At 49.2% G+C, this 26702-nt stretch overlaps 4 protein-coding genes across 11 annotated transcripts; 1 reads left to right on the forward strand and 3 right to left on the reverse strand.

Annotated features, from left to right (window-relative positions):
• Positions 1–82: 82 nt before the first annotated feature.
• Positions 83–13142, reverse strand: DHRS7C (dehydrogenase/reductase 7C). Of its 3 annotated transcripts, none has more exons than XM_053960399.1 (7): positions 13020–13142; positions 8450–8605; positions 5384–5496; positions 3237–3447; positions 2873–2965; positions 797–952; positions 83–291 (listed from the first exon to the last, which is right to left on the reverse strand). In XM_053960399.1, exons 1-7 carry the CDS (start codon positions 13129–13131, stop codon positions 83–85), a joined length of 1050 nt encoding a protein of 349 aa, XP_053816374.1. In that variant the 5' UTR covers positions 13132–13142. The 3 variants fall into 3 exon arrangements, with proteins under 3 accessions (XP_053816374.1, XP_053816375.1, XP_053816373.1); XM_053960400.1 differs by having other exon boundaries at positions 12910–13058; XM_053960398.1 differs by lacking the exon at positions 13020–13142 and adding an exon at positions 9103–9463.
• On the forward strand, positions 13115–14965 carry BLOC1S3 (biogenesis of lysosomal organelles complex 1 subunit 3). 3 transcript variants are annotated; one of them, XM_053960402.1, is made up of 2 exons: positions 13115–13157; positions 14018–14965. In XM_053960402.1, exon 2 carries the CDS (start codon positions 14021–14023, stop codon positions 14504–14506), a length of 486 nt encoding a protein of 161 aa, XP_053816377.1. In that variant the 5' UTR covers positions 13115–13157; positions 14018–14020; the 3' UTR covers positions 14507–14965. The 3 variants fall into 3 exon arrangements, with proteins under 3 accessions (XP_053816377.1, XP_053816378.1, XP_053816379.1); XM_053960403.1 differs by lacking the exon at positions 13115–13157 and adding an exon at positions 13162–13191; XM_053960404.1 differs by lacking the exon at positions 13115–13157 and adding an exon at positions 13354–13364.
• A 270-nt stretch (positions 14966–15235) lies between these two features.
• Positions 15236–18097, reverse strand: CCDC61 (coiled-coil domain containing 61). Of its 4 annotated transcripts, none has more exons than XM_053960395.1 (14): positions 18033–18097; positions 17456–17616; positions 17294–17376; positions 17041–17198; positions 16844–16972; positions 16681–16756; positions 16515–16597; positions 16315–16427; positions 16141–16219; positions 15972–16036; positions 15802–15880; positions 15669–15732; positions 15509–15575; positions 15236–15420 (listed from the first exon to the last, which is right to left on the reverse strand). In XM_053960395.1, the coding sequence occupies exons 2-14, from the start codon at positions 17601–17603 to the stop codon at positions 15323–15325; spliced, it is 1242 nt and encodes a 413-aa protein (XP_053816370.1). In that variant the 5' UTR covers positions 17604–17616; positions 18033–18097; the 3' UTR covers positions 15236–15322. The 4 variants fall into 4 exon arrangements, 3 of the variants coding, with proteins under 3 accessions (XP_053816370.1, XP_053816371.1, XP_053816369.1); XM_053960396.1 differs by having other exon boundaries at positions 18067–18084; XM_053960394.1 differs by having other exon boundaries at positions 17456–18097.
• Positions 18098–19338: 1241 nt separating this feature from the next.
• On the reverse strand, positions 19339–23665 carry LOC128797649 (ADP-ribosylhydrolase ARH1-like). The gene is made up of 7 exons (XM_053960401.1): positions 23614–23665; positions 23323–23546; positions 22069–22167; positions 21892–21997; positions 21060–21139; positions 20807–20990; positions 19339–20335 (listed from the first exon to the last, which is right to left on the reverse strand). Exons 1-7 carry the CDS (start codon positions 23622–23624, stop codon positions 19963–19965), a joined length of 1077 nt encoding a protein of 358 aa, XP_053816376.1. The 5' UTR covers positions 23625–23665; the 3' UTR covers positions 19339–19962.
• Positions 23666–26702: the final 3037 nt, after the last annotated feature.

Genomic DNA, 26702 nt, shown 5'->3' on the forward strand with positions numbered 1-26702 from the left:
TAGCAAGCAGCACAAGTCACTGACATTCAAAAGAGAAACCTTTTTTTTTTCAGGTTTTTTCAAGGAAAATAACTGAACAAAATCAATTTTCTTCTTCTGTCTTCAGCTTTTCCCTAATCCCTGAGGCAACAATGGCAAAAAACAGCTCGGGGAAGAATGTTCTGATGTAAACTGCTGCTCTGGGGATGGGATTGGCCATAAGCACCTCCCGCTTCTTCCTGCTCACCGTGGCAAGGACCTCCTCTGCCACCTCCACGGGGTGCACACCGTAGGACACCTTCCTGAAAAAGACTGTAAATGAGAGAGGAGTGAGAGCTACAGACAGACAGGCAGACAAGCAGGCAGATACTCTGAGGGAATGGTGTTAAAAAGCTACACAGCCAGTGAATCAGTCAAATCAGTTTAATTTCTATGCACTTTCAATCCCTTCCCCACTCCATTCTCCTCATCAATATGTGGCCAAGATCTTTTCATAATTAAGGGAAATTCTTGCAGTCCCTAAGGGGAGGAACAACCTGAGTGCAGTGGAATTGTCCCTTTGGACCTTTTGTGATCTCCTCCCCCTCCATTCCTGATGCCCTGATGTATTTATTTCCTTTTTTATTTTAACATTGTCTCATTCCACATTCCTTCTCTTTTCACCAGGCTAATATTACCTCTCCAATATCTCTTCTCTTTTGCTCCTCATGCCTGTTCATCCTTTCTGTCATTTCCATTATTTTTCCTTTTTTTTTTTTAACCCTGGAAAAGCCTCCCTCCTGCTTTGTGTGCCTCATCTTCATCCACCCAGACTTACATTTCCAAATAGATGCCTCCCAGTTGCCTGGTGCTGGCTGGCGATGGTAGGAACAGATGAAGGTTGGACTCACAGTGCTGACAGAAATATCAAATTCTTCCATTTCAGCTCTAAGGCAATCAAAAAAGCCTACAGCAGCATGCTTGGAAGCAGCATCTAAAAGTAAAAAGCACACAGATGAATGTTTAGATATATGATTTCATGGAAGCTGGTGTGTAATAAAGCACCAATGTCTAGAAAAATGAGCATAGAATGATTAACCAAAGTGCAAAAGAATTATTTCAGCCAGTGAAATTATCATATGACATCTTTAAAAAAAGCAATAAGAAATTATCTCTTCAGGACAACTGTGCATGCAGTCTCTTGGACATGTCAAAGAGCACATGTCTGCATTTTCCCAGCACATCCTGGGATAGGAAATAACAATTCTGTTATCCCTACAGTTTAAAAATGTCTTTGGTGGATGGAATTGTCCCTGAGATGAGTCCTCATGCCTTCTGTTTCTGCAGTTTGTAACACACCCATAAAATGCAGAGAAACACATGCCCACTGCTGGAGTGCAGTGCTCCTCCTGCTTTGGAAAGTGATCAGCACTTTGCCCTGCAGCAGCTCTTAATGCTAAAGTGAATTTTAAAGTAACTGAAAGTCAACACTTCTTTATCTGCTTTTAGAGCCTTTTTGTTGAGAACAGTAGGAATAAGATGATAGTGTGTGAATCTTGACCAACAAACAGAACTGTGTGCTCAGTGCAGCAGAGCTGCAAAGTGCTCAATCACCTTTATTTGCCTCAGTTTAGTGAAAATCAACCTGTGCATATCCAGGTGGGCTCTGGGAATAGAGAGATGCTTCTCCATGCATTCATGTTGACATTCCTTCTTCTGGCAGCTTCATTTCATGCTATTTCTATTTCTATTTAATTTCTATTTCTATTTCTATTTCTATTTCTATTTCTATTTCTATTTCTATTTCTATTTCATTTCTGTTTCTATTTTGTTTTTATTTCTAATTCTTTATGCAAATAAATATTGGTAGTGGCATTGTAAAAACTCTGTTGGCTCTTCTGCTTCTTATGGTTTTTCACACATGCAATCCTGACACAACTGTCTGTGTCCTAGATGGGAAAGATTCCTGATGTCACATCAATGTCTTGTTTCCTTTTTGAGTCTTTTTTCTAGTTCTTACCCTTCTTTTGAGATGGGAGACCAGAACAGCAACCATGTTCAAGATGTGGGCTCTTGCCACATTTGTTTGTAAATAAATTTATTTGCCACCATTTACTTGTAAATGAATTTACAAAGACATAAAGACACGTTTTAATTTATTTTTTCTGCTGTTTTCCCCACAGATTATGTCACTGTAGTTTGCTTTTATGGGACTATAAGTCACAGTTCTGAGGTCTCACAGACTTTTTAATTCAGAGCCCATCACTCACTCTGAATTTCTGTCAAGCTAAAAATGCCTGTTTACATCTGTCCCAAGTTTAAAATGTCTATTTACATCTCCCCTATATTTTCTGTCCACTAATTTTGTATTTTATTAATGCAAAGACCTTCCATCATAATTCAGAACAGCCTCCATTCCTCAGGGGTTTTAAATTAAAGACCTCAAAAATGTTCTGGAAAGCCAAAGAAAGCAATTCCTACATCTCCTTTTAAACTCCCACACCTAAATACATTATTGCTTCTCAAAGCAGTAGCTCTTATCTACTCATATTTTATATTTACACACTCTTCTTCATGAAGGTTTCAACAAAAAAACCCCAAATACTCATTTCAATATGCACAAGAATAGATCAGATATAGATTTTAACTAAACAATATATAATTTTGTATATATTTTTTAATTTGCTGTCACATTTTTTATCATCCTCTTCTCAAGTCCCCTAGGCAGCAGTTACATTTCTAAGGTAGCATTTTAACTATTTCCAAATGAGTTCCAGTTGGAAAAAAATTCAGCCAAATGCTGCAGCAATGCCAAATTTGGATGCAAATGAGCACTTTTAATAACCTATGATGAGTGTCTGGACTCCTCACAACTCATGCATTAGAATGTATGTTTTTGCAATGTGTGACTTACAAGCTGCACGGAATGGAATTCCTATTTTCCCTTGGATGCTATTAATTAGAACAATTTGGCCAGTTCTCCTTGAGATCATGCTAGGAAGAATGGCTGCAAAAAGAGAAATACAAGAAAGAGACACATAAGTAAAAGTGTATTTAGTGAAAAGGAGCAACAGCTGAAGTGTAAATAGCACAAATTCAATAAAGGTTGTCTCAATACTGCAAGGGAAAGTATCACAAAATCCAATAGCTGGGAATTGTCTTCTAGACTTCACCTGAGTTTTACATGCAGGGTTGGTTGCAGTATTAACCCATTTAATTGCCAGTGTGCTTTAAGTGGTAACAGCAAAAAAAAAAAAAAGGAAAAAATAATAAAATACCTTTGGTTAATGTTATAGGCCCAAAATAGTTGGCATCCATTATCTTTTTATCAAGTTCCAGTGAAATGCTCTGCACTGCTCCTTTCACCTTCATACTTGCATTGTTGATGAGTATATCCACACAGCCATAGCAGTTCAGGATTTCCTTAGCAACATCTCGAATGCAGCTTATGTCTGTGATATCCAGGAGAATCAGCTTTGGTGCATATGTCTGGTGAACAAAAGACTCATTTCAGTCAGCCTGAATATATACTTATTATATACAAACTGTATTTGTATTTGTATTTGTATTTGTGATTGTATTTGTGATTGTATTTGTGATTGTATTTCTATTTCTATTTCTATTTCTATTTCTATTTCTATTTCTATTTCTATTTCTATCTATTTCTATTTAGTTATAGTTATAGTTACAGTTATAGTTATAGTTATAGTTATAGTTATAGTTATAGTTATAGTTATAGTTATAGTTATAGTTATAGTTATATAGTTATAGTTATAGGTATAGTTATAGTTATAGGTATAGGTATAGTTATATTTCCTTGTCTTGTAAATGAATTTACCTTGATACTCCAAGTGTTTTTGTCATTCTCACATAAATTTAGGATTTTAAGATTACCTCATTGTAGAAAGCTACTTCAGCAATGAGAGCTGGGGTTGTTCAGCCTGGAGAAGGCTCTGGGGGATTTTAATGCTCCTTCCAGTGCCTGAAGGGGCTCCAGGAAAGCTGGAGAGGGACTTTGGACAAAGGGATGCAGGGACAGGACACAGGGAATGGCTTCCCACTGACAGAGGGCAGGGTTAGATGAGATATTAGGGGAAATTCTTCCCTAGGAGGGTGGGCAGGCCCTGGCACAGGTGCCCAGAGCAGCTGTGGTGCCCCTGGATCCCTGGCAGTGCCCAAGGCCAGGCTGGACAGGGCTGGGAGCACCTGGGACAGTGGAAGGTGTCCCTGCCATGGCAGGGGTGGCACTGGGTGATGTTTAAGATCCTTTCCAATCCAACCCATCTTCTGTGATCCTGTGATAATTGGTGTTCACAGACACTGAACTTCAGATGAAGCAGAACACCACTGAAGGGTCAGCTGGACCAGCTCCTAGTGAGTTTTGTCTCTTGTTGTCAATGGGAACAGAAAATTGACACAAGACTCCTACCACTTCCAGACTCCTACCAATTCAAGGGTCTTTCTGGGAAGAACCCTTTGCTGACCAAAACTGGGGTTTAGTGCTTTGACAGATGAGCCACATACACATGGGGACAGATGGAAGGTAGGAAGGGTTTGTTTTGTTATAGGTTATACAAATGGAGTTTACATTTGTATGATTTCTGCCAAAACCAGATTTTTATCAGCTGTGGGGCAGAGGAATGAACTTGAAGTTTTTTTCCCTTTACTGTATTGATTGGACAATGTAATGCAGAACTCTTAGCCATACTTAACATTTTTCCCTAGTTAAATCTGTGCAGGCTAACATGGACACACTACTTTTGTGGTTATTTATGCAGGTGAATGAAGCCCACTGAAAAAAAAAAAAAAAAAACCACAAATATTTGTAGGTCTGATGAGCAATGGCTGCCAAATTTATGTGATGCCTTCAGGAACACCTGTGCCCTGGAATGAGTCAACTGAATGCTGGTCACAGAAGGGAAGCTTTGCCAAGAGCCTCAAGAAACACCTGCCAGAGAGCTGGAGCAGGGACAGTCCTGCATCTCCACTGTCAGTGGCCACGAGGAAAAGAGAGTTTTCTCTTTTCACTCCAAATCCCTTCTACCTGGGACTTTCCCCCAGACAGTGGAGAAGCTCAAAATGAATTTGATCTTTAGACCCATCTCCCACTCCTTGAGCACACGAATGATCTGAAAAACTGACAGCATTTCCTGTCATTAAAGGAAGCATTTGCATCCCTTTCTTCCAAATTATCAGGCAAATTCCTCTGCTGAAGGTTTCTAGCTGGGTGGCTTGTTCAGAACACAGGATTAGCTCAGGAGAGCAGGATTTTGGCATCATTTCTCTCTGGACCGTGTCTGCTGTTAGTACCTGGGTGACCAAAGCCACCACTGAGAGCAAATCATGTTCCTTGTCCATTGTTTTACTGGATCTAAAATGAAATTCTGTCCCTGAGCAAGGTTTATCCCAGGCTGTGAATACCTACCATGCTGGGGTCTGTCACACTAATTAAGGCATCATACAAGGCTTCTAACTTTTCCCACGTCCTGCCACACAACACAAGCCTTGCTCCTCCTGCGTGAAACACACGAGAACATTCTAGGAGAGAAATACATTAAAAAAAAAAAAATTACAATAGTGGCAAATTGATTTTGATTATTTTGCTTGAAATGGGATGCTGGTTTTGCTAAGGGTGTTGAATCCATGCTTTAAAATTCCTTAATTTTAGAAGAACATGAGAAAAAAGAAAGCATTGGCTTGTGACAGTACATAGGTGAGAAATATATTAAATTTAATGTAATATGATAATGCCTGTGTTGAATGAGCAACAGAACAATCCCTGCTGTGCTGTCCTCCAGGAAACATTTCCTCCAGATTTCAATACCCACAGGAAATCCAGTTATGCTAATCTACCCATTTTAATTTCTTAAATGATCATGTTAGACTCTTAATATCTGTATGGAAGTATTTATGGATCCACCCTTGTAGTTTTGCAAACCTGTGCAGCTGGAAGCTTTTACTTAAGCAATCTTTTTCATTATTTACAACACTAATTTTAGGAACAACTTCCATTTTCTTTTTTTTTTTTGTCTTTCTCTAGCAGAGAAGGATTTTTAACTTAATGCCCCAAGGAGTATTTGCCACAACAATTATAGCAGCATTTTCCCTATAAACAACAGTTGAGGCAATCTTGTGAATAAAAATGAGAAAAAGACTTCCATGTGAACAGCAATAAAGGTGAAAAGGGAAACCAATAATGCTCTCCTCTAGAACTTCCCTGAATTTTCTGAGTTCCAGCACTCAGAAGAAACAGGAACTGGGTTTCAATAACAATCACAAACCATTGAAAACATCTTCAATCATCACACATTTGTTTCTCTTTTTAACTTTGATGAGTGTCCCCTTTAGTCCAGAAATTCTGGCATGAAGGAAAAGAATTTGGCTGTTTCCTTAGAGCCCACATCCACAGCAGCTGGCCACACAGCTGCTATTCTAAAGCTTTCAGCCAATGGCCATCACATAGGCCAGAGTGGAAAGGTCATTTTGCATTATTTGGAATCATTCAAGCCTGCAAATAACGGCCAGGTGTCAACCTGTGGGACACTGGCCATAGGGATTATAATATAATATAATATAATATAATATAATATAATATAATATAATATAATATAATATAATATAATATAATATAATATAATATAATATAATATAATATAATATAATATAATATAATATAATATAATATAATATAATTTATAATATATATTATCTATACCTATACATAATATATTTTATAAATGTAATTTTATATATATTATATTTGTTATATATTAATTAATAATTAACTGTAATGATTATTAATTATTATATTATATTATATTATATTATATTATATTATATTATATTAATAAATATAGAATTATATATAATATTATAATTTATATTATGTTATGTTATGTTATATTATGCTACATGATATGATATGATATAACACAGATAATATATAATTATATATTATATATTATATATTATATATTATATATTATATATTATATATTATATATTTATTATATATTATATAATTATATTATATAGAATTATACATATAATGTATCATATATATACTTAATATATATTTATATAATTTTTATATATTTATAGACATACATTGTTTATATATATTTTATATATTTATATATTTTATTTATATATAATTTATATATAATATATAATATAGAAATTAATTTTTATATATTATAATTATATATATTGTAATAGAAATATATATAATATAATATATATAGTAATATAAATATAATATTATATATAATATATAATAATATATATAAAATAATATAATATAAATTATAAATTATAAATTATAAATTATAAATTATAAATTATAAATTATAAATTATAAATTATATATTATATATTATATATTATATATTATATATTATATATTATATATTATATATTATATATTATATATTATATATATAATAATATATAAAAATAAATAAAATAGGTGGATCTCTTGAGGCCTTCTAACAAAGCCCTGCTTTATTCTCTGAGCTCACACTTCCTTGCCCCCTGAGGTCACAGAGCACAGGGGCAGGCAGCCCAGCTGCAAGCCCCGGGCAGTAATTCGGGTGCTAGGGGGGAAGAGATGCACACAGGGGCAGGGGGCTGAGCATTGCTGTTCACAAGAAGCAGGAGCTGTTGAAGTCTCTAAGGGCTGAAAAGGAACGTGTAAATGTAAGGTGACAGCTGTTTCTGCAGCCACCCTGCACTGACAGTGTGAAATGAGATCTTACAGTAGCAACATGCTAAAAATAGCACTCTGTGTTCTTCTCAAACCTCTCGTTCTACTGAATTAAATAAATACAAAGCTCTGCAGCTCCTACTCGTTTACCAACAGTTCCCATGGCTGAGGCTAAAAATATACACTTCAAAATCATAGGATTTGTTTATAAATATATTTATTAACTTCTGCTTCATCCAGCCAGTTATGAATACATCCAAGGCAATGCTGATCACCCAGAGGGTCGCTCTCTGGCTAATACTTGGTCTCTTTGAGCCAGGTCCATAAGCTTTCAGAGATAAGTATTACACCTTTGATAGCTCAGCTACCTCAGGTGGCATAAAAGCAGCAGGATGGCTCCTGTGACAGTGTTGGAAACAAAAAAAAAAATTAATAAAAGGCAAAATAGCAAGCCTCTTTACAGAGAAAAACTGAGCCAGGGCAAGAGGTTCTTGCTCCTGCTAAAACACTTCACAAAAGCGATTTACTTCTTTTGTTCTCTTCTTTTTCTAGGGAATTACCTAGGTGGGACCTTTTGGCTTCTGTGCCATTGGCTATCCCTAGGTTTGAGGTGAAGTCTCCAATGTCCTATGAGGTGTCTTTTAACCAAATTGAGGAGAGAAACTTCTGGGCTTTTTTCCTTTTTTAGGAGACAAAGTGTATCTTGGTCACTCCGTCACCAGGGGCCACATTCCTACATCTGGCTGCTTCTGTTTTCTGCCACTGAGAAGAAATGAGACAACTCACCCTTGCCTAGTCCAGAGATGGCATCCGTGATCACCACTACCTTGTTCTGCACCGCTGACTTGGACAGCAGCCACCTGACTGACTGGTAAATATAAATAATTCCACTGATCCCTAAGAGAAGCAATGGCAGAGCAAGTACAGAAAAGATACCCATGGCTGTGGGAAACAAAAGAGCACATGAGAGTACAGTAATCACAACACACATTCATTATTTTTCAGTTATTCCTATCTAAAAAAAACCAGTGTTTTCTGATACAGAAAATCTACTGATCATCATGCCAAAGCAGCAACTTGAAACAGTAGGAAGGTAATTTTCCAATCGATGGTGCAATATTGTTTTTAAATAAACAGGACAATGTTGTTTCTTTGTCTGTTTTCCTCATCTTTGTATGGGCTAGGCAAATCTGGGTTCCTTTTTTTGCAAAATTACTGAATGTTGGCAAGACCACCATAAAAAAATATATGTATGAATGTATGTATAAATACATGTATATTCTATTATGCATTGAGGCAAAACCTGAAATAAACACTGAACTTTTAATTACACTGCTATTATTAGAAAACAGAGAAAAAGCTTTTAATCCAAATTTCAGATAAAACTCACAACAGAAGTCTTTTCTGTTCTAAAAGACAGAGAAAATACAATCACTTACCATGGCTATGAAGACTCCAGATACAGACAGACCATTCTATTGCATTTTTGCAATTACAGGTTGAATTAAGATCCTTTAGCACTTTCACAGAGCACTGATTTGTTGAGGCTGCTTGCCCTGGATGAGAGTGGCTATGTATGGCCTGGTGGCAGAGGCACTGCCAGAGTAAATATAGCCTGCCCAGTGTGATCTGCATGCCTCACCTACCTTCCCCAACAGCCTGGGCAGTCCCAGAAAAGCTCTTAGAACAGTACCAATTCACCTGTACCAAGAACCACCTCTCCTTCTGTTGATTTTTAATTTATTTTTCACAGAAAAGCTCTTAGAACAGTACCAATTCACCTGTACCAAGAACCACCTCTCCTTCTGTCAATTTTTAATTTATTTTTCACAGAAAAGCTCTTCGAACAGTACCAATTCACCTGTACCAAGAACCACCTCTCCTTCTGTTGATTTTTAATTTATTTTTCACAGAAAAGCTCTTAGAACAGTACCAATTCACCTGTACCAAGAACCACCTCTCCTTCTGTTGATTTTTAACTTCTTTTTCACAGAAAAGCTCTTAGAACAGTATCAATTCACCTGTACCATGAACCACCTCTCCTTCTGTTGATTTTTAATTTCTTTTTCACAGAAAAGCTCTTAGAACAGTACCAATTCACCTGTATAAAGAACCACCTCTCCTTCTGTTGATTTTTAATTTCTTTTCTGCCTCTGCCAAGGTTGGGATTGAAGTGCTAAGATGGTATTTGGTGTTCAGACTCAGATGTTTATTATTTCTTATCTATAAGTTAAGCCTGTTATTTCTTATCTATAAGACTATCTACAGTCCTGAGTTCTACAGCATTCTACTGCCAAGCTACAAAACAGCTAACCATCTTTCTCTACAAGGTATTTTAAGGCTAAACTGACCCAATTAAGAAATGACACCTAAGTAATTTTTACTTTTAACCCAATAACCAATCACCTGTGCCCCGCAATGTGGATTTTTCTGTCCAATTACAAAATACCACCCAAACCCACGGAGAAGAAGGTGAAGAAGAAGGTGAAGAAGAAGGTGAAGAAGAAGAAGGTGAAGAAGTAGGACCAGCCTCTGACCTAAATCTTGCTTTATATATATTACTATACTCTAAACCCTTCAACTCTAAGTTTCCCCCCCTGTGATATCACACACTTCTATTCAAACTCCACACCCACAATCCCAGTTCTGCCATTCCATTTTGGAAGCTTCTCCACAGCCTCAGGTCAGTGCAGTGTTCTCCTGGGGGTCAGTGCCTGGCAGCACAGAAAGCCCAAAACTCTCAGTGCCCAGGGTTCCAACATCTTTCTGCCTTGTGTTCTGCTCCAGCTGTTTCTGCTGCCTCAGTTTCTTGTGACTTCACACACCAAAACATCTGTGCAAACGCCATAGCAGGTGTTCAAAGCCAAGCAGAAAGGAGCTGCCAGCGGAAATAACCCCAGGTCAGCAAGAGGAATGATGGATGAAGGTGTCAGGGACAGCTCTCTGAGCAGGCTGGCTGGGAGCCACTGCATCACAGAGCTGCTGCAGGAGCTCAGTGCAGGACAGCAGAGCAGGCTGCCATCTCAGAAAGGTCTCAGAGCAGGCTGCTTTCCACTCTCGCTGTCTGCAAGACAGATCTGTCTCTTTCCCAGCAATTTCAGGACCATTCCAAGTCAAGACAGGTGATCTGCATTTTACATTTTTACATTTGCATCTGTTTCACATTTCCTGTAGAGAGAATATCTGTTCATAGAATCACAGAATGGTTTGGGTTGGAAAGAACCTTAACCCTCATCTTGTTGCACTCCCATGCCATGGGCAGGGACACCTCCCACTTGACCAGGCTGTTCCAAGCCCCATCCAATCCCCACCCAGGTTCAAGGCTCCAAGCCTTGAACACTTTGAGGGATGGAGCAGCCACAACCTCTCTGGGCAACGTGTGACACCAGCCTCTTGAGTAAAGGATCTGTTCCTAACACCTTAAATCTACCCTCTCTTAGTTTAACACTGTACCTCCTTGTCCTGTCACTATTTACCCATATAAAAAGCTCCTCTGTTTTTTATAACCCCTCTTCAGGCACTGTAAGGCCACAATGAGGGGTCAGCAGAGCATTCTCGAGGCTGAACACCCCCAGGTGCCACAGCCTGTCTCCAGAGCAGAGGGACTCCAGCCCTCAGAACATCCCAGGTGAAATCTCACAAGGGCAGAGCAGCTGGGATTCCTAACCTGACAACCACACTTACTGACTGTCCTTTGGAGCTCTAGGAAAAAGAACCATAAATCATCCCTGTTTTAATTCTTAAAAAAGTATTACTGCCTTAAAACTGCAAGTTCTGACAACCAGACTCATAGTTCTGTTTGTGCTGTGTTACCCTTCTCCCAATCCTCTCTCACCACAAGGAATGAGTGCACTGATAATTAGTGACCAACACCAAACCCACCACACTCATTAGTACAGTAACCCAGAAACCTCAAAATCAACACAATTTCAACTTAACAAGCCAAAACCACCACATCACCTAAACTCTAATTCTCATTTCCAGTGTGAGAATGCAATTCTACAAATGACAGTCATTGATGTTGGAGATTTCCAACAAAGAACAAGGATTTCCTGGTTATTTCTGCAGGTGCCAGGACAGTGGTCACTTTGGAGAAGTGGGAATGGTAGAAGATTATTCAGATATAATTTGTATTCATATATAATTTGTAAACCTAACTTGCTCCAGAAGCTACTTCAAGAATCAGGATGTGTAGTCTTGTCTCTGAAAGCTGAAGTTGCCTGCCAAAGAGCTCATGGTTTATGATTTCCAAACCATGGTTTATGATTTCCAAACCACAGAATTCTATAATGTGTCAATGTGTGCATTTCTAGCTAAAAAGGACATGAATGACAAATAGAAATAAATGCATTTTTCAATGCAAAATGGTCACTGTGTCCTGTAAGGTACATCAGTTTCTGCAAGCAAATGTAAAAGCACTGAGTCATGCCAGGCCACCTGCAGCAACAGAGAGGAAATCCAATTTTTCACCATTCCTAAAGCCCCAGCTATCTTCTCTTACTTTTAAAGTGTCAGCTTTTATTAAACAAATGAGCAGTTCCCTATCAGCAACTGAGGCAGTTTGTTCCTTTTATGGAACATGATGTGTTGTTTGTTTAATCCGTTCAGGGCTCTGGAAACATTTTTCCTGAAAAGTTGAAACATTAAAAAAAAAAAAAAAAAAAAAAAAAAAAAAAAAAAAAACACAAGCAAAAAAAACCAAAGCACACACTAGAGAGAGGACTTATGTGAGTTCCAAGTGATTTGTTTCCAAATGAACCAGAATAAAGGTACAAGAAATGTAAAAAAGACTAGGAAAAAGTCAGTTGAAAGAACTGGATAGCCCACAATGTGTAAGACTGTAAAGATAAAATGCTATCATGTCCATTAATATAATGAAAAATTGTAAAGGAAAACTGCCAGAGTTATCTGGGGAAATACAGACATACAGTGACAGCATTAACGAAAACACCCAGATCTTCAGGAGCACAGAAATCTGAGTGTCAGAGACAGCAGAGAAATGTGTAACGTGTAATGCGCTGCCACCTTCAGAGCACTGCTGGGAACACCACAGCAACGAGGACATTTAAAAATTGTTCTAGAGGTGATGCCTCGTGCAGGCTGGCCCAGAGCAGAGGCTGGACAGAGCTAAAGAATAAAGCAGGGATTTATTCAAAGGATCTCCTCCATGGGCAGCACCAGAGCCCAGCCAGGGCTGCACCCAAGATGAACCAAAATGGTCCCAAAATGGTCACGGGGCCTCTCACTTTTATATGTTCTGCTCCATGAGCATACTGGAGTTCATTGTGCAATTACAGCTTTAGGCTATGCAGTCCCATCCTGTGATATCACACATTTCTATTCAAACTCCGCTCACACTCCGCTTTTCTCTCTTTATTCCGCTTTTCTCTCTTTGTTCCGCGCTGTTTGTGCGCCTGGGCCTGCCGGAGCCGGCGCTTCCGGGTGCGGTCACGTGGGCAGCGCGTCATGTGACCTGCGGCGCTGCGGGCCGGAGGTGGGAGCGACCCGGGGGGAGCCGCTGAGGGGATGTGGGGACACTGCGGGAATGTGGGGGCACTGAGGGGATGTGGGGTCACTGAGGGGAATGTGGGGACACTGAGGGGATGTGGGGTCACTGTGGGGAATATGGGGTCACTGAGGGGATGTGGGGGCACTGAGGGGCTGTGGGGACACTGCGGGAATGTGGGGACACTGCGGGAATGTGGGGTCACTGAGGGGATGTGGGGACACTGAGGGGGATGTGGGGTCACTGAGGGGAATATGGGGGCACTGAGGGGATGTGGGGTCACTGAGGGGATGTGGGGACACTGAGGGGCTGTGGGGTCACTGCGGGGGATGTGGGGACCCGCTGTGGGAATGTGGGGTCACTGCGGGGATGTGTGGTCACTGCGGGAATGTGGGGTCACTGTGGGGGATGCGGGATCGAGGGGAGCCGCTGTGGGAATGTGGGGTCACTGAGGGGATGTGGGGTCCCTGCGGGGGATGTGGGGACACTGCCGAGGATGTGGGGACACTGAGGGGAATATGGGGTCACTGAGGGGGGTGTGGGGACACCGTGGGGGATGTGGGGTCACTGCGGGGGATGTGGGATCACTGCTGAGGCCGTGGGACCGACGGGACCCGCTGTGGGAGTGTGGGGTCACTGCGGGGCTGTGGGGACACTGCCAGGGATGTGGGGTCACTGCGGGGCTGTGGAGTCACTGCGGGGCCGCGGGGTCACTGCGGAGCCCCGGGCTCGCTGCGGGCCCGCGCGGTTGGAGGGCTGTGAGCGCAGGGGACTGGGGAGGGGCTCCGCAGGGACGAGGCCGGGTCGCCGCTCGCTGCCGCCTCCTGACGAGCCCGTGTCCCCTCCAGGCCATGGCCGCTCCCCGCCCTCCCTGCGTGGTGCCGGGCGAAGCCTCGGAGAGCGACTCGGAGCCAGAGCTGCTGGTGGAGACGGCCGGGGAGGCCCCCGCCGCCGGGCTGAAGGTGCCGGGCGAAGCCTCCGAGACGGACGAGGAGGAGGAGGAGGAGGAGGAGGAGCAGCAGAGGCCGAAGACGCCGCCGGTGCTGGCGGAGGAGCCGGCGGCCGTGTGGGGGGGCGGCCCCTCGCTGCTGCAGCAGCGGCTACGGGAGGGGACGGGGCGGCTGCGGGGGGCGGTGGGCAGCGCCCTCCGGCAGAGCTACGGCAGCGCCGCCCGGAGCCTGGGGGGGCTCGGGGGAGCCCTGGGCCGGGCGCAGGTGACCGCCGCTGCGGCCGCTCACTGCCTGCGCCTGGCCCGCCGCGATCTGCGCGCCGTGGCCGACACCATCGACATCGTCACGGCGTGTCACCTCCTGCCCGACATCCGCGGGCAGCTCTGACCGGCACCGCCAGTGCCGCCGTGCTCGGCATCCCCACTGCGGCTGGCGCCAGCGGCGGCACCGACACCTGGCAGACATCTACGGGCAGCTGCCAGCAGCACTGCTGTGCTCGGCATCGCCAGTATTCTATCTGCCACGGCAGGGTCGTCGCCGGCAGGATCATCAGTGCAGCATCCTGCTGAGGGTGGAGTTCTGGTGACATCGAGTCATGTTTGCAGCACCCCACGCTGACCCTGAAGACCTCCTCACCACGGTGGCATCATCACTAGCGTAGCCACAGTGACACCAAACAGTGGCTTTGGCACAGAGACCGCCAGCCCGGTGCCCCAGGACCTGCATGCTCCCCTGGCCAGCTGCCACCATCCCTGAACTGCAGCCTGGTGCTGGCTCGTCACCGTTGTCCCCAGATGCCACTGTTTTATGTGACATGGAACTGAATAAAGCCGTGGTGGTGTCAGAGCCATAGTGGGGAGCTTGGCCAGCACTGTGAGGACAGCAGTGTTGCAGGAGCAGGGACAGAGTACGGTGACATGGGTGCTGGTGTCACATTGCAGTGGCCTTTGAGTTCACTGGTAGCCCAGGGGATGAGATTGGTGGCCTGGGCTGTATCCCCCTTGTCCCCAAGCACTGGTACTGTCACCCTCTTGTGATGTCCCTGGTGCCCCCAGCCCCAACACTGTGTCCCTCCTGGGGACACTGCCCTCACCCCATCCCAAGAAGGACAGGCTCTGGGGCCAGATAAGGGTTTATTTGGGGGGGACACTTGTAGCAAAACTCCAGAGGACACAGGGAGAGGGCGTGTGTCCCTGGAGGGGGTCACATGCGGGTGTTCAGGCTGTCCATGTACTCCTGCAGAGCCTGCAGCCGGGCATCGATCTCGGCCAGTTCAGCTGAGGGCTCCTTGGAGAGGTTCTCTAGGGAGGCCAGTGCAGGAAAAAAGGGTTAACAAAGGTCTGGATTGGGGTATCCCTCAAATATCTGGGGGCTCAGATGGGGCCTCACCTTTACCAGGGCGCTTGGCAGCAGTCCTGCAGACTGGCAGCTTGTGGCTGGCAGCTGGGCGAGGCACCTGGGGGGCAGATTGGGGGTCACCAGTGACCTCCTGGTCCCCCTGCTTTGGGATGAAGAGGGGTGGGGGAGCCCCCAAGGGGCAGCCACTCACCGTACAGGGGCCATTGCAGAGCGAGGTGCTCAGGGGCCTCCGTGTACGGGTCACTCTCCTGTCCCTGCCCAAGGGCGGTGGTTAAAGGGTGCTGGAAGGGATGCCCAAGCATCCTGCCCAACCCCAGCGTTACCTGCAGGGCACGGGCTCGGGGTGCTCATGGGCTTTGCTGCCAGGGCTCCCTCCCAGGCGCCAGCTCCGGGAGCTATCAGCTACAGGGAGAAATGGGGATGGGGGAGGTTGAGGAAGGAGCCCCAGCACGCAGTGGGTGCACCCCCAGCCCTCCTCCTGTTCCCCACTCACCAGACGAGCTGCGCCTGTGGCTCCTCGCCGGGCTGCTGCTGCCAGAAGCCACTCCACGCCGCTGGCTGCACCCAAGGGAGATGGTGGTCAGGGGGAACGTGGGGCTCAAGGGAGGAGGAGACCCCCACGTACCAGGGAGGGATGGTGACGAGCTCTCAGCACCGCTTACTTTCTGAGTTCAGCCTCCTTCTGCCGGCGCTGGCGGGCCCTGACAAAGGCAGTGGGGTCGAAGCGTGGTGGGCGAGAGCCTGGCAGGGGGAGGCAGAGGAGGGGGTCAGGGTGAGGAGGGGGTGAGCCGTGTCCTGTCTCCACTGCTGGGTGTGTGTCCCCAAGTGTCCCACACCTGCAGGCGACAGGGACTTCGGCGAGGGGTGGCCCCGGCTGCTCCTGTGGCTCTCCAGGGATGCTGAGCGTCGCTCCTGGGCACGTGGGGCCGGGCTGGCAGATTTCTGGCGGCTGCCAAGAGGACCAGTACCATCAGGGGGGGACAGGGGGACACCCATGGTCGTGAGGGTCCTCCTGCAGGGTTCACCCCGGCCTCACCCCCTCCTGCAGGAGGCCAGTTCAGCTGTCAGGTTCTTCACCCGCAGCTGCAGCTTCTGCTCTGACGCTTTTGCCTGGGCCAGCTTCGAGGGGGGGAAAAAAGGCTCACTGTGCATCTGGCAGCCCCTGTCCCTTCCCAGAGCAGCTCCCACCCCTCCCAGCCCACCTCTGCAGCCAGCTGCCGGTACTCGCGCTGGTGCCGGGTCTCTGCCGCCCGCTTCTCCTCCAGTGCCTTCCACAGCCTGGGGGGGAATGGCAGAGGGTGGTCTGGGGGTTCCTTCCTCACCCTGAGAGACGGGAACCCCCCAAACCCTTCCGGCCCCACTCACGCGTCCCGCAAGTGCTGCGTCTCCTCCAGGCGCCGGGCCCGGAGCTGCCCCAGCTGCTCCTGCAGCTCCCGCACCAGCGCCACAAGGTCCGGCCGCCCCGCGTAGGGCAGTGGCAGTGGGTAGTGGATCCTGGAGGAGGTGCAGGAGGTGAGGCTGGAGTCACTCCCCCGTGACCCCTGCCTGGTGTCCCTTGTCACCTATCGAACTCCACAGAGTAGATGAGGATGAGGTAGCGCTTGGAGTTGAGGGGGGAAGAGGTGGAAGGGGGAGGCCGGGTGACTGCTCCCACTTTCCGGCTATGCAGGGTCTCCAGGTCGGCGAAGGTGAGGAGCTCCAGGCTGACGGAGTCGCTGCTCTGCAGAAAGTTTGAAAAGCAGGCGGGCTCGGTGCGACACACACCCCACCCCAGGTACCCCCAAAACGCCGAGTGGGGGAGCAGCACGGCCACACCTGTGTCAGTGCCGACTCCAGCATGCTGCAGAAAATGCCAAACTGCTTGAAATTCCCCGTTTTGCGGGTCAGGTCCTCGATGACTGCGAGAAGCAGGGGGTATTTCGGTCAGTGGCAGCCGTGGGAGATCCCCTCAGCCCCCAGGGTCCCTCCGGCACTCACAGGCGGCATCGAACTCGCCCCTCCACAGGTCGCTGGTGCCGTGAGCCTCCACCTCCACCCGCAACGCGGTGCGGGTCAGGGTCACCCGCACCGTGTGTGCCCCGGGCCGGAACGCGCACTCGGCCTGCAGGAACCGCGGCTCCCCCATGGCGCCAGGGGCTCTGCGGGCAGAGGGCACCCTCGGCAGACAGCGGCACCCCCGGAGCACAGAGGGCACCCCCAGAGACAGAGAGGGTACCCTCGGGCAAGGGGACCCCGCTGGAGGGCTCGGGACAGGTGAGCTGGGCTGGGATCTGGGCTGGTGAGTGCAGAGCGGCAGCGAACGGACGTGGTAAGGAGCGGAGCCCACAACCCCACGAGCGGGGACCGGACAGGACCTTGGAGCTTTTGTTGACTTGGGCTCCGCTGGGGGCGGGCGCAGCATGAAGGGGTGGAGAGAATACACAAGGACTAGGGGAGAGCCGTGCTGCCTGGGGAGCAGTGGGAATCCCAGGGCCTGGCGGGCCTGTTCAGGGGGTACCGAGGGAAGGGAACCGGGGGTGGCCGGGGCCCGCGGTTACGCTGCGCCGACAGATACCGGGAGCGGCGCGGCCGCACCGGGGGAGCCTCACCGCCCGCCGCGATCCTCCGCGCCTCGGCCGCGCCCCGCCTCATCGGCTGGCCCCGCCCCGCCCCCCGCCTCATTGGCTGGCCGCACCGCCCTCCGCCGCTCATTGGCTGCCGGCGCCGCCCGTCATCGCAATGCCGTTAGCCGCTCTGCGCTGCCCGCCAGCCTCCCGCTGCCATTGGTTGTCAGGCGAAGCCCGCCTCCTGTCCCCGCTGTGCCATTGGTTAATGGAGCTGTCATTCATTTTGGGGGCGGAGGCGGAGCCACGCCTTCTCGTGCTCGCTGAGGGGCGAGCCCGCCATTGCTCATGGCCGCGTCCCGTTCCAGTGTGGGATTCGGAACGGCGTTACTGGGCCTGGAGCAGGAGGTCTGGGCTGGATTTGGGGGCAGGACAGAACCTGAGGCAGTGCAGGAGGGCACGGACAAGAACCTCGAACCTGTTTTTATTAATCAGTGAGAGCCTGGGGGATGCCCCCAGAGGCCGCGGGACTGGACTAGAGAGCACCAATGTTTGGGAGGATCCCCCCCCAGATTACAAAGTTTCCCCCTGAAATGGTTGGAAGGGGCAGCCGCAAGGCTCCCCTTGGATATACTGGGGAGAAGAGCAAATAGAGCACTCCTCAGCACAGCCCAAAACTGCCCCGGGGCCTTCCAGCAGCTTTTCTCAGGCAGGACTGTGCCCATGGGTTTGTCTGGGCAGTGGGTGACACTGGTGGCATTGTGAGCAACCCAGATCCACCTTGGGGCCTTCAAAATGACACTCTGGGCCCTCTAAATGGGTCTTTGAACTTCAGAAGCATAAACCTCGGAATGTATAAATGTGGTTTTGTAGCACGAAAATGTTGCTTTGGACCTTACATTGACTATTTGGTCTTCCACGCGTAGGCTTTGGTGATTTAAAAGCGGTGTTGTTTCCCTTACTTTTGAGGATTGCATTGTGTAAATAAAGGTTTGAAAAGCTTGGGGCTGGATCTGAAGAGGAACACTTCGGACCTCAAGCAGAGGCAGGACGAGAGGCGCAGGGCACAAATCCAGACCCAGAGTGACTCGGGAGATGTTTTTTTTTACTCTGGGGGTGACTTGGGCAGGTTCTGGGCTCTCTACCCAGGCAGGACTAAGAGGCCAACTGGCCACAGCTGTGGTGGTCACCCTGGGGCTTCCCTTGGAGCCCACCCAGCACTCCCTGAAGGGCCCTGCTTCACCCAAGGCCTGTTAACCCTGTTGGGAAAATCAATCTACAAACATCAGAGGTTTATGTCCAAAAAGGAGACAGAGGAGTCCTTCTATTTTATTCCAATAAAGGGAGAGGCCATGGGGCATTCCCCTGGGCTCTCCCCAATTTTTGGAGGACACAGCCTCCTTTTTATCCCAATTTCCCGGCCTCATTTCCCTTCTCTCTTTCCCCATTGCCTGAGGTACTTGAGAGGTTCAGACTTCCAATACGCCTGATACCAGAGATTCCCCTCTTAATGTATAACCGTCCCTTTTCATTTTTAATTCTTATGGAATTTAGGGTTTTCCCCCATTGTTTCTTTCATCTTTCAATATCCAATTCCATTTATCAGCAAACCTAAAGCTTATTTGTAAAAGCAGATATCTTTTTTTTCCATTCGTCAGTGACTGGAATCCTTCCCATTGTTTCTTTGACCTCTCAAGTGCTGGCAGATAAAACCAGCAGACCCACAGCCGGTTTGGAAAGACAAATCCGCTATTCCCCTCACCCCCAAGCCCCTCTGCGGCGCCACGCTGGTCTCTGCTGTTCCCTCGGGAGCTCTCCGTGGGGAGGGACTGTGGCAAGCACATTTCTCTCTGTGCACCCCAACAAAAAAATCCTGAGAGAGAGAGAGAGAAATGTGCTTGCCACAAGGGACAGCGGGCGATGCCAGGGACGGAGGGGCGCTCACCGAGCCCCCCAGGCCAGCGCGTGGAGCCGCCGGGCAGCGTCGCGCAGCCGCCCGCGGTACTCGAGGCGGCGGTGCAGCCCCGGCGGGACGGACGCCAGCCCCCCTCGCAGCCCCCAGCAGCCCGCAGCGATGGTCCCCGTGGAGTCGCTGTCCCCGCCGTGCAGCACCGCCCTGGCGCACAGCTCCTGCCAGCTCCCGCCGGCTGCCAGCAGCGCCTCCAGGGCCACCATGGGGGCGTCGTGGCCGCTGCGCCCCGGCCACCCGTCCAGCGCCCAGCCTAGGTACTCTGCGTCCCGCTCCGCTGGGGATGGGAGGGATGGCACCCGCGGCGGGCCGCCACCTTCCAGGAGCCCGCGGGAGTCCAGGTACCTGCAGAGACATGGGGACATTGAGGTCGCTGGGGACGCTGGTGTCACCAGACAATGGGGTCAGCAGTGAGCTGGGGGTCACCGGGCTGCAGCTCTCCAGCAGCCCCTGTGACCCCAGAGAGCTGTGGGGACACTGGGGACAGTCAGGAAACCTGGGGGGGTAGCCATGGGCATCCAGTTAGTGGATACCAGTAACACCGAGAAAACTCAATGCCCCAGGAACACAGAGGTCACTGTCCCTGAGGATGGCATCTCTGGCAGGGACACGATGGGCACTGCCAGCCCTGTGGACAGCCTGGGCATCAGGGTCAGCAGTGGCACCAGTGACACCGCTGTGATGCCCTGCCAGGACCGTCAGACAGCCTGGCTGGCACCACTGGCACTAATGGACCCCTGAGCCCTTTTCAGTATCCTCCCCAGCCCCTCCTTGTGCTCCCAGTGTCCCCCCAGAACCCTCACAGTGCCCCCTCACCGGTGCCATGCCTCCCCAAAGAATGGCCAGGCAGCAGCATTGTCCTCCACGGCCACCCCGGTGCCCTCCACGTAGTCCCATGCCAGGGGCAGGACCCGCAGCAGCTCAGCCCCCCAGCGCTCTGGGGGTTCGCCCCGAGCTCCCAGTGCCCCAAAGAGGGCCACTGCCAATGCTCCAAGGTACCCTGTGGGGACAGGGGCTTCAGGGGGGTTCTGCTGTCCCCTCCAGCCCTCCCTGCCAGTCTGGCACTCACCAGTGGGGTGGTGGTGGGTCATGCGCCCGCTCTCGATGCTCACCCGGATCAGAGTTGGCAGCTCCGAGGCATGCGGGTACCTGCACTGGCATCAGACCAGTCCCCACTCCCCTGCTCCTGCATTTCCAGCCTTGTCCCCATTCCCATACCACCACCTTTGTCCCTGCTGTCCTTGTCCCTGCTGTGCCCATTCTCCCAGCCCCATCACTTCCACGTCCCACTCTTAGCTGCTCTGTGTCCCTCTTTCCTATTGCTGTCCCCATGTTCTCTGTCCAGCACCACATGTCCCCAAGTCCTGGGGACCTGTGTCCCTCTTTCCTATTGCTGTCCCCATGTTCTCTGTCCAGCACCACATGTCCCCAAGTCCTGGGGACCTGTGTCCCTCTTTCCTATTGCTGTCCCCATGTTCTCTGTCCAGCACCACATGTCCCCAAATCCTGGGGACCTGTGTCCCTCTTTCCTATTGCTGTCCCCATGTTCTCTGTCCAGCACCACATGTCCCCAAATCCTGGACCTTGTCCTCTCCAGCTCCATCAACCCCATGTCCCCACCCCACTCTGTGTCCCCATTCCTCTCCCTCTGACATCCTCATGTCCCTCTTCTCCCATCCCTTCACATCCCCTCCCCTCCAGCTCTGACACCCCCATTTCCCCAGCCCAAACATCCTCATGTCCCCACTCCCCCAACTCTGACACCCCCTTATCCCCATCCCATGTTCCTCCCCGTGTCCGCCCTTCCACTCATTCTAACACCCCACATCCCTGTCCCCATCCCCCCAGCTCTGATACCCGCGTCCCTGTCCCCGAGTGTCCCTCAGTGTCCCCGTGCCCACCTGAGGCCGATGGCCAGGCTGCGCATGGCGGCCCCGCAGCCGGTGCCGCGGGGGTTGAAGGGGATGCGATAGCCCTCGGGCTCCCCCGGCCGCAGCTGGGAGGTGCCTGGGGGGACACGGGGCCGTGAGGCTCCCTGAGCGCCCCCGCCTCTCCCCGGATGCTCGGGCCCTGCTCACCTAGGATGCTGCTGGGTCCGGGCTTGCGTCCCTCCATGTCCCCCATGGCGGCCACATAGCGGCGAGCCAGCTCCTGCAGGAGGGGTTCCCCCTCCAGGCCTGTGCAGGGTGGGAAGAACCCACCTAGGTTACCCAGGCTGGCAGGGAGAGGCCCCATGAACCCCCCAAAACTGAAAGGGGAGAAGAAGACCCCCATTGCACCACCCCCAGAAATGTGGGGAAAGGGAACACTGCCCCACAGACCCCCTAAACTACAGGATGAGTTTAGTGGATAATACTTTGTCTATTCGAGCTAGATCTCATAAGCTCTCATAGACAAGTATTACACCCTTGATAGCTCAGCTACCTCAGGTGGCATAAAAGTAGCAGGATGGCTCCTGTGACAGTGTTGAAAACAAAAAAGTTTTAATAAAAGGCAAAATAAAAAAGCTCTTTACAGAGAAAAACTGAGCTAGAGCAAGAGGTTCTTGCTCCTGCTAAAACACTCCACAAAAGCGATTTTCTTCTTTTGTTCTCTTCTTTTTCTAGTGAATTGCTTAGGCGGGACCTTTTGGCTTCTGTGCAATTGGCTGTCCTTAAGTTTGAGGTGAAGTCCCCAAGGTCCTATGAGGTGTCTTTTAATCAAATTGAGGAGAGAAACTTCTGGGCTTTTCTCCTTTTTAAGGAGACAAAGGGTAACTTTTTTATTCCGTTACCAGGGGCCACATTCCTACAAGTGGAGAAACGGGGAATCTTCCTGAGCACTGCAAACTGAGGGAGAAAGGGGTACCCTGCCCGGTTCCCAAAGTGGGAGGGGGAAATATCCCTGTCTCCAGCACCCAGTATGGGAGAAAAGGGCACATAAATGAGGAAAACCACACACACATAGACACACAGTCCCCACGCCACCCCCACCTAGAGGAAACAAAGATACACATCCCCCCAAGCCTCCCTGGAAACCCCTAAATGTGTGTGTGGGGGGGGTTAAATGAAGATGCCCCAAAGCCCCCTCCAGAGCTGGACAACCCCAGCAATCCTCCAGCTTGAGTCAGGGACGTCGTGGGGACGTCCCCAACATATCCCAGGGCTGTAAGGGGACACCAGCAGCACCCCCAGACACCAACCACGCAGCCCAAGGAACACAACAGGGACCCCCCCCACCCCTTAGGGGACATTCAAGGACGCCCCCCTGCAGTGCCAGCCTGGGGTACAATGGGGACCCCAACCCCAGGGACCCCTCCCTTCTGTCAGTGGGGTGTCACGGGGTCCCCTCACCTGTGGCCAGCCCCTCGGCGGTGGCGAGGTGCAGGACGGTGTCATCGCTGACGGGCCACTCGGGGGGCTCCAGGCTGATGGCTGCCAGCCCCCCCAGCTCGGCCAGCTCGCCGTGGATCTGGGGGCCCGAGGTGCAGTATTCCCAGCGGGCTCCCCGGTAGCCCAGCGCGTCCCCCACCCCGCTCAGCACCATGGCCGCCTCGTAGGTTTCCACCGAGGGCACCCTGGGGGAACAGAGCGTTCAGGGGGTGCCAGCGGCGGGGGGAGCCCCAGGGATCCCGGTGCACTCACGTCTCCTCCATGGTGGAGCAGCTGGGAACGCCTGTCAGGCTCAGGGCAAGGGGCCAGGGCTGGCCAGGGGCCCTTAAGGGGACCAGAACACTCTGGGGATGTGGGGACAGGGCTGCTGCCCCCACAGCGAGAAGAAGAAGGCAGGGAGGGACTCCAGAGCCATCCTGGGTGGGGGAGGCAGAAGGAAAGAGAGGCTCCAGGGGCCCCAAATCTCTTTTTAGGGACAAAGCTTTAAACTGTGTGGCAACAAAGCATCCTTTGAGGGCACAAAACCGAACTTCAGGGTTCAAACTGTTTTCAAAGCTCAATTTTTAGAGCCCCGGGCCCCCTCTTTAAGACCCAAACCTTCTTTTGGAGGGTCCAAAACCCTCTTTTACCACTAAAGTTTCCACTGGAGTGCCTGAAGCCCTCTAGTCAGCACCAAAGCTTCACTTCTTGGGGCCAGAGAGGTTCATGGTCGTTTGCAGGGTCGTTTGTAGCATCTCACCTATTAATTTTTTTCATGCCTAAAGCCTCCATTTTAGGGCCAAAATCCTAATTTTTGGGCTCCCAACCTCTCTTATATTAGCTGTTGCATTTTAGGGCACAGAGTTTCATCTTTTGGGTCCAAATGCTCATTTATTGGACAGAAATCCTGCCTAGGCTACAAATCCACATTGGGATGGTCCTAAACCCCATATTTCCTTGTGAAGGTCTTAGTTATGGCTTCCTAATCAGCTCCTTTTAGGCTACAAAGTCTCATTTTTAGTTTCCAAAGAATGTTTCAGTTCACAACTTCTCATTTTGTGAGTTCCAAGCAGGGCTTTTCCTCTCCAAAGCCTTCTTTTCAGGCAAATTGGCTCTTCTCCCAGTTAAAAAAAAAAACCAACCAAACAAACAAAAAACACCAACAATCAAACCTCTGTTCTTTCTTGGTTGATCACACTCTACAGAAATTAAAGTGCCACCTCAGACTGGGTTTGGTTCTGAAGGCAAGTTTACTGTCTGAGTCATAACCTCCAGGTTGATGATCATGAAATAACAGAATTCTCACTAATTGGTGAAACCAGGAGAGGCACCAACAAACCTTCCACACTGGGCTTCTGGAGGGCAGACTTTGACCTTTTCAAGAAGCTGATTTGGAAAGTTCCTTGGGAAGCAGCCCTTAAAAACAAAGGGGTCCAGGAAGGATGGATGTACTTCAAGGAAGTAATCCTGAAGGCACAGCAGCAGGCTGTCCCTGTGTGCTGCAGGATGAGCTGTTGGGGATCACAACTGGCCTGGATGAGCAGGGAACTTCTGAAGGGACTCCTGTTCTTCGTGTCCAAGCCTCGTTGTGGGCGAGTGAGCAGCTGGCAGAGCTGTGCAGGTTTCTGCAGTGTCTCTCTGAGTGCTTCCTTACTAGAGACTCAGAGGAGAGTCAGGGCGGTCTGCTGGTGCTCTTTGTGCAAGCTGCTCCCTCCTAGAGACACTTTTGGTACTTCCTGCGCTCTTCTTCTTCCTCTCTGGCATTGCAGAAGTCCAATCACCTGCTCCTCCCTCCTCCAGGCTGACAGTCTGCCCTTGTCACTGCTGGAGTGGCGCGAGTCCCCTGACCCAGCACCACTCCTGGTGTCCTCTGCCAGCTTGCTGAGCATCCTCTCTGCCCCAGCATCCAAAACAGGATCAGCCCCCGACCCTTGGGAGGTGCTGTTTGTTCCTGGCTCCATACTTGTGGCCCACCCTCAGGGCCTGTCCCTCCAGCCCTTTTCAGTCACAGTTGGCACATTCAGCCCACGTCCCTTCCAGTGACTTTATATTTAAAAGCAACAGATTGCTAGATGGGCACATGAAAGCTCTCAAAATCCCATCACACAACCATCACACTGTGGGTATTTCCACCAGCTGCCTCAAAACCTACAAAGAAGGAAACACCCTGTAAATTATTCATACAATGTCACAACCCGCCAGTCGGAGGCATGATGTTCACTGGAAATTGTCATCAGGCTCAACAAAGACCCTGGATGATGTGTCATGGAATTCTTTATGTTTTATTGTTGTCATAACTCTGGCAACCAGACAAATATTTAGGCCCAAAAGATGCTGGCTAACAAACCCTTAAATTCTGCATTAGGCTTCCGTGAGTGGTGGCTGACAAGCCGTTAATTTCGTGTAGTACATTTCAATAATTTCTCAACTCCCACCACAAGCTCCTCCAAAGTGCTGGCTAACAAGGCACAACACACTTCCACAAGCTCCCTCAACTAACTTCAGTCTGGAGCACGGGGTAGAATCATTGCCATGCTTTGCCCAGACAAAGCAAAGGAGGGGAGTAATAAAAACAGAAATGGGAGAGAAGACAAAGCTTATCACCAGTCCATGGATCTCCTGTTGGTTCTAGTGTGGATGGTCTAGAGCAGGGATTGCAAGACAAAAAAAGCCAGAGAAAAAGAGGAAAAAGAGCTGGCGGGGGGGGGGGCAATTGGCTTCCTTTTATAGTTAACTTGGTGCCTACCTCTGACACAGACTAAATTTTTTGTGCTCTGCTTCAGGGAGTCCTTGTAGATTCCTCTGGGATTCAGTCATTTTCTTGGAGTGATAGAGAGAAGATTTCACCAAGGTCAGCAGTGGTAAGTTTAATTACCACCAGGTCTGCCACTGTCAGAGCAAGTCCTCATCTTAGATATCAGGAAAAAAAAATCACTGAAAGAATAATAAAGCACTGGAATTGTCTTCCCAGGGAGGTGGTGGAGTCACCATCTCTGGATGTATTTAAAAAAAGACTGGATATGGCACTTGGTGCTATAGTCTAGTTGAGGTGTTGGGGCATGGGTTGGACCTGATGATCTTAGAGGTCTCTTCCAACCTCATTATTCTGTGATTCTGTGATCTTTTTACCCCCTCAGGCCTCCACTTCACAGAATCCTAGAATTTGGATGAAAGAAATCTCATTCCAACCTCCATGCCATGGGCAGGGACACCTTCCACTATCCCAGGTTGCTCCAAGCCCTGTCCAACCTGGCCTTGGACACTTCCAGGGATCCAGGGGCAGCCACAGCTGCTCTGGGCACCCTGTGCCAGGGCCTGCCCAGCCTCACAGGGAAGAATTTCTGCCCAATATCCAAACTAAA

This window comes from Vidua chalybeata, chromosome 19 (genome assembly GCF_026979565.1).
Source record: "Vidua chalybeata isolate OUT-0048 chromosome 19, bVidCha1 merged haplotype, whole genome shotgun sequence".
Classification (NCBI taxonomy): Eukaryota; Metazoa; Chordata; class Aves; order Passeriformes; family Viduidae; genus Vidua; species Vidua chalybeata.

What these genes read in the sequence shown, in the direction of transcription:
- CCDC61 (XM_053960394.1), bottom strand. Translation starts at nt 17,879, where the DNA reads ATGCTGCGCCCGCCCCCAGCGGAGCCCAAGTCAACAAAAGCTCCAAGG. An exon ending in CCCGAGCCCGTGCCCTGCAG is followed by an intron (nt 15,733 to 15,801) that starts GTAACGCTGGGG and finishes GCCCTTGGGCAG; the next exon opens with GGACAGGAGAGTGACCCGTA. An exon ending in TGCCAAGCGCCCTGGTAAAG is followed by an intron (nt 15,421 to 15,508) that starts GTGAGGCCCCAT and finishes TGGCCTCCCTAG; the next exon opens with AGAACCTCTCCAAGGAGCCC.
- BLOC1S3 (XM_053960402.1), top strand. Translation starts at nt 14,021, where the DNA reads ATGGCCGCTCCCCGCCCTCCCTGCGTGGTGCCGGGCGAAGCCTCGGAG.
- DHRS7C (XM_053960398.1), bottom strand. Translation starts at nt 9,298, where the DNA reads ATGCAGATCACACTGGGCAGGCTATATTTACTCTGGCAGTGCCTCTGC. An exon ending in CTGGAGTCTTCATAGCCATG is followed by an intron (nt 8,606 to 9,102) that starts GTAAGTGATTGT and finishes TGTTTCCCACAG; the next exon opens with CCATGGGTATCTTTTCTGTA. An exon ending in GGAGGCATCTATTTGGAAAT is followed by an intron (nt 292 to 796) that starts GTAAGTCTGGGT and finishes TCTCATTTACAG; the next exon opens with TCTTTTTCAGGAAGGTGTCC.
- LOC128797649 (XM_053960401.1), bottom strand. An exon ending in GACCCACCACCACCCCACTG is followed by an intron (nt 20,991 to 21,059) that starts GTGAGTGCCAGA and finishes CTGTCCCCACAG; the next exon opens with GGTACCTTGGAGCATTGGCA. An exon ending in TTTGGGGAGGCATGGCACCG is followed by an intron (nt 20,336 to 20,806) that starts GTGAGGGGGCAC and finishes ATGTCTCTGCAG; the next exon opens with GTACCTGGACTCCCGCGGGC.